We start from the raw sequence: 5,000 nt of genomic DNA, 5'->3' as shown, positions 1-5,000 counted from the left end.
AAGGACAGTAATAACATTAACAATGATAATGATAATGATGATATTACTACCGCTATTAATCATAATGATAATAGTAATGATAATGATAGTAAATGTTAATTGTAATAATAATGATTATAAGAAGGGTAATTATCATGATGATAATAATAGTAATGATCAAAAACAGTAATGGTAATGATAACAACAAGAACAATAATAATGACAATAATACTCAATGCGTACAGTAATGATATTAATGATTCTTGATGATGATACCACCATTACAACAATGATGGTGATAATGACAATGAAAATGATAATAACGATAATAACAACAATAATGATAATACTAAAAAGAACAACAATAGCAATAATAACAATAAGAATGAAACTAATAATGAAAATAATAAACTATGGAGAGACAGATGCTAAAAAAAAAAAAAAAAAAAAAAAAAAAAAAAAAAATATATATATATATATGATATATATATATGATATCATATATATATATATATATATATATATATACATATATATATATCCTCTTCAGAAAATGTTCTCCTTTTCCCCCCACGAGTTATATACTGAACGCGTGTCACAGTTAAAGCTCTGGGTTCTTTAGTTCACAACGCCTTAGTGACGTTTCCCTTTTATTCACATCCTCCACAATAGACAGACGTCTCCTTAGTGTTATGGCAAGGAATTGTGTGGCGCAGGTCTGGGGGAAAATTTCTGGTGCTTTTTTATTTTGGTGAAATGCTTTTGGAGTTTATGGTACCGGGATGTGTTCTGTACTGTCTCTCTTTTTTTTTCTAGCAATGGAGGAGGGGGGTGGATGGCGGGAGAGAAAGAATGAGAAAGAAGGGAGAGGGATGAGAGAGAGAGATGGAGAAAGAGAAGAGAGAGAGAAGGGAGAGGGAAAGGAGAGAGAAGAGAGAGAGAGAGAAGAGAAAGAGAAGAGAGAGAGAGAAGAGAAAGAGAAGAGAGAGAGAGAAGAGAAAGAGAAGAGAGAGAGAGAATGAAGAGAAAGAGAAGAGAGAGAGAAGGGAGAGGGAAGAGAGAGTGAAGAGAGAGAAAAAGAGAAGAGAGAAAGAAGGGAGAGGGAAGAGAGAGTGAAAAGACCCTTCTCCCACACTCACCCAGCATCCCTTCACTCCCCCCACCCCAGATTTACTACCACGAGGAGGGCGTGGGAATCGGCGTGGGCGTGACCAACAACTCCAACAAGCAGGTGAAGCGGCTGAAGGTGAGCGTCGTGCAGCTGTGTGACGTCTCCCTGGGTCCCTCGGGCCAGATCAGGAACACCGTGGCCAGCATCGAGACGCAGTGAGTTCGTTTTATGGCTTTCACTTGTTTAGACTGTAGAACAGGGCGAGTCTTTATTTTATTTAGCCTGTAGAGCAGGGCGAGTCTTTCTCTTCTTTAGACTGCAGAGCAGGGCGAGTCTTTCTCTTATTTAGAGTGCAGAGCAGGGCGAGTCTTTCTCTTATTTAGACTGTTGAGCAGGGCGAGTCTTTCTCTTATTTAGAGTGCAGAGCAGGGCGAGTCTTTCTCTTATTTAGACTGTAGAGCAGGGCGAGTCTTTCTCCTATTTAGACTGCAGAGCAGGGCGAGTCTTTCTCTTCTTTAGACTGTAGAGCAGGGCGAGTCTTTCTCTTCTTTAGAGTGCAGAGCAGGGCGAGTCTTTCTCTTATTTAGACTGTAGAGCAGGGCGAGTCTTTCTCTTCTTTAGACTGTAGAGCAGGGCGAGTCTTTCTCTTCTTTAGACTGCAGAGCAGGGCGAGTCTTTCTCTTATTTAGACTGTTGAGCAGGGCGAGTCTTTCTCTTCTTTAGACTGTAGAGCAGGACGAGTCTTTCTCTTCTTTAGAGTGCAGAGCAGGGCGAGTCTTTCTCTTATTTAGACTGTTGAGCAGGGCGAGTCTTTCTCTTATTTAGACTGTAGAGCAGGGCGAGTCTTTCTCTTCTTTAGAGTGCAGAGCAGGGCGAGTCTTTCTCTTCTTTAGAGTGCAGAGCAGGGCGAGTCTTTCTCTTATTTAGACTGTTGAGCAGGGCGAGTCTTTCTCTTCTTTAGACTGCAGAGCAGGGCGAGTCTTTCTCTTATTTAGACTGTAGAGCAGGGCGAGTCTTTCTCTTCTTTAGACTGCAGAGCAGGGCGAGTCTTTCTCTTATTTAGACTGTAGAGCAGGGCGAGTCTTTCTCTTATTTAGACTGCAGAGCAGGGCGAGTCTTTCTCTTATTTAGACTGTAGAGCAGGGCGAGTCTTTCTCTTCTTTAGAGTGCAGAGCAGGGCGAGTCTTTCTCTTCTTTAGACTGTAGAGCAGGGCGAGTCTTTCTCTTATTTAGAGAGCAGAGCAGGGCGAGTCTTTCTCTTATTTAGACTGTAGAGCAGGGCGAGTCTTTCTCTTATTTAGACTGTAGAGCAGGGCGAGTCTTTCTCTTATTTAGACTGTAGAGCAGCGCGAGTCTTTCTCTTATTTAGACTGTAGAGCAGGGCGAGTCTTTCTCTTATTTAGACTGTAGAGCAGGGCGAGTCTTTCTCTTATTTAGACTGTAGAGCAGGGCGAGTCTTTCTCTTATTTAGACTGTAGAGCAGGGCGAGTCTTTCTCTTATTTAGACTGTAGAGCAGGGCGAGTCTTTCTCTTCTTTAGAGTGCAGAGCAGGGCGAGTCTTTCTCTTCTTTAGACTGTAGAGCAGGGCGAGTCTTTCTCTTCTTTAGAGTGCAGAGCAGGGCGAGTCTTTCTCTTATTTAGAGTGCAGAGCAGGGCGAGTCTTTCTCTTATTTAGACTGTAGAGCAGGGCGAGTCTTTCTCTTATTTAGAGTGCAGAGCAGGGCGAGTCTTTCTCTTATTTAGAGAGCAGAGCAGGGCGAGTCTTTCTCTTATTTAGACTGCAGAGCAGGGCGAGTCTTTCTCTTATTTAGACTGTAGAGCAGGGCGAGTCTTTCTCTTATTTAGACTGTAGAGCAGGGCGAGTCTTTCTCTTCTTTAGACTGCAGAGCAGGGCGAGTCTTTCTCTTATTTAGACTGTAGAGCAGCGCGAGTCTTTCTCTTATTTAGACTGTAGAGCGGAGCGAGTCTTTCTCCTAGTTAGACTGCAGAGCAGGGCGAGTCTTTCTCTTATTTAGACTGTAGAGCAGGGCGAGTCTTTCTCTTATTTAGACTGCAGAGCAGGGCGAGTCTTTCTCTTATTTAGACTGTAGAGCAGGGCGAGTCTTTCTCTTATTTAGACTGTAGAGCAGGGCGAGTCTTTCTCCTATTTAGACTGTAGAGCAGGGCGAGTCTTTCTCTTATTTAGACTGTAGAGCAGGGCGAGTCTTTCTCCTATTTAGACTGTAGAGCAGGGCGAGTCTTTCTCTTATTTAGACTGTAGAGCAGGGCGAGTCTTTCTCTTATTTAGACTGTAGAGCAGGGCGAGTCTTTCTCTTATTTAGACTGTAGAGCAGGGCGAGTCTTTCTCTTCTTTAGACTGCAGAGCAGGGCGAGTCTTTCTCTTATTTAGACTGTAGAGCAGGGCGAGTCTTTCTCTTATTTAGACTGCAGAGCAGGGCGAGTCTTTCTCTTATTTAGACTGTAGAGCAGGGCGAGTCTTTCTCTTCTTTAGAGTGCAGAGCAGGGCGAGTCTTTCTCTTATTTAGACTGTAGAGCAGGGCGAGTCTTTCTCTTCTTTAGACTGTAGAGCAGGGCGAGTCTTTCTCTTATTTAGACTGTAGAGCAGGGCGAGTCTTTCTCTTATTTAGACTGCAGAGCAGGGCGAGTCTTTCTCTTATTTAGACTGTAGAGCAGGGCGAGTCTTTCTCTTCTTTAGACTGCAGAGCAGGGCGAGTCTTTCTCTTATTTAGACTGTAGAGCAGGGCGAGTCTTTCTCTTCTTTAGACTGTAGAGCAGGGCGAGTCTTTCTCTTCTTTAGACTGTAGAGCAGGGCGAGTCTTTCTCTTCTTTAGACTGTAGAGCAGGGCGAGTCTTTCTCTTATTTAGAGTGCAGAGCAGGGCGAGTCTTTCTCTTATTTAGACTGTAGAGCAGGGCGAGTCTTTCTCCTATTTAGACTGTAGAGCAGGGCGAGTCTTTCTCTTCTTTAGACTGTAGAGCAGGGCGAGTCTTTCTCTTATTTAGACTGTAGAGCAGGGCGAGTCTTTCTCTTCTTTAGAGTGCAGAGCAGGGCGAGTCTTTCTCTTCTTTAGACTGTAGAGCAGGGCGAGTCTTTCTCTTCTTTAGACTGTAGAGCAGGGCGAGTCTTTCTCTTATTTAGACTGTAGAGCAGGGCGAGTCTTTCTCTTATTTAGACTGTAGAGCAGGGCGAGTCTTTCTCCTATTTAGACTGTAGAGCAGGGCGAGTCTTTCTCTTATTTAGACTGTAGAGCAGGGCGAGTCTAGACCTTTTTATTAACTTATTATCTAGTTGAGAATCCCAGGCTCCGAGAGGAGAAGGAATGAAACTGAATGACGTAAAGGTCCTTCACGTGTTAATTTTTATTTTGAGTTCGGTTCATGTTTTTTTTTTTTTTTTTTTTTTTTGAGAGTGTAGAGAAGGGCGAATCAAAAGGCGGTCTGCAGTTGAAAATCTAAACTAAATGACTCTTGTGGCTGAGCATCCCAGGCTCTTGGAAGTGAGAAATGAAATTGAATAACATGAAGGTCCTCCATCAGCTTTCTAGTTTGTGTGCATAAGTCAGAGAGTGAATATGAAATTAATAAAAATCTTATGGGTACACAAGCTTGCACTTAGGTTGGTTGTTTTTATTTCTTAATTATTGCATATAAGATATTCATCCGGACTTGTGTAACTGGACCTTTGATCATAACAGTTGAGTATCCCTGGTGTAGAGTATGTTTTTGTTTTGTTTTTTCTCTCTCTCTCTCTTTCTCTCTCTGCATCTATTCATCCATCCATCCATCCATCCATCCACCCATCCATTTATCCATCCATCCATGTATATGTATATGTATATATGTATAAATATATATATATATATATATATATATATATATATATATATATATATATATATATATATATATATA

The 5,000-nt window shown here is 42.0% G+C and overlaps 1 protein-coding gene across 1 annotated transcript in view; it reads left to right on the top strand.

The window, feature by feature from the left end:
• The window catches only part of LOC122258306 (phosrestin-2), a 36,821-nt gene that overhangs the window by 14,901 nt on the left and 16,920 nt on the right, over nucleotides 1-5,000 (top strand). The window contains exon 7 of the mRNA XM_086554363.1: nucleotides 1,148-1,305. Within this exon, the coding sequence (XP_086410489.1) occupies nucleotides 1,148-1,305 (158 nt within the window). The remainder of the gene's footprint in view (nucleotides 1-1,147; nucleotides 1,306-5,000) is intronic.

The sequence above is a fragment of the Penaeus japonicus genome, unplaced genomic scaffold (assembly GCF_977035675.1).
Source record: "Penaeus japonicus unplaced genomic scaffold, GWHDUDI00000001_assembly GWHDUDI00000029, whole genome shotgun sequence".
Classification (NCBI taxonomy): Eukaryota; Metazoa; Arthropoda; class Malacostraca; order Decapoda; family Penaeidae; genus Penaeus; species Penaeus japonicus.
The sequence above is the reverse complement of the archived record's forward strand: the minus strand, read 5'-3'. Positions and strand labels throughout refer to the sequence as shown.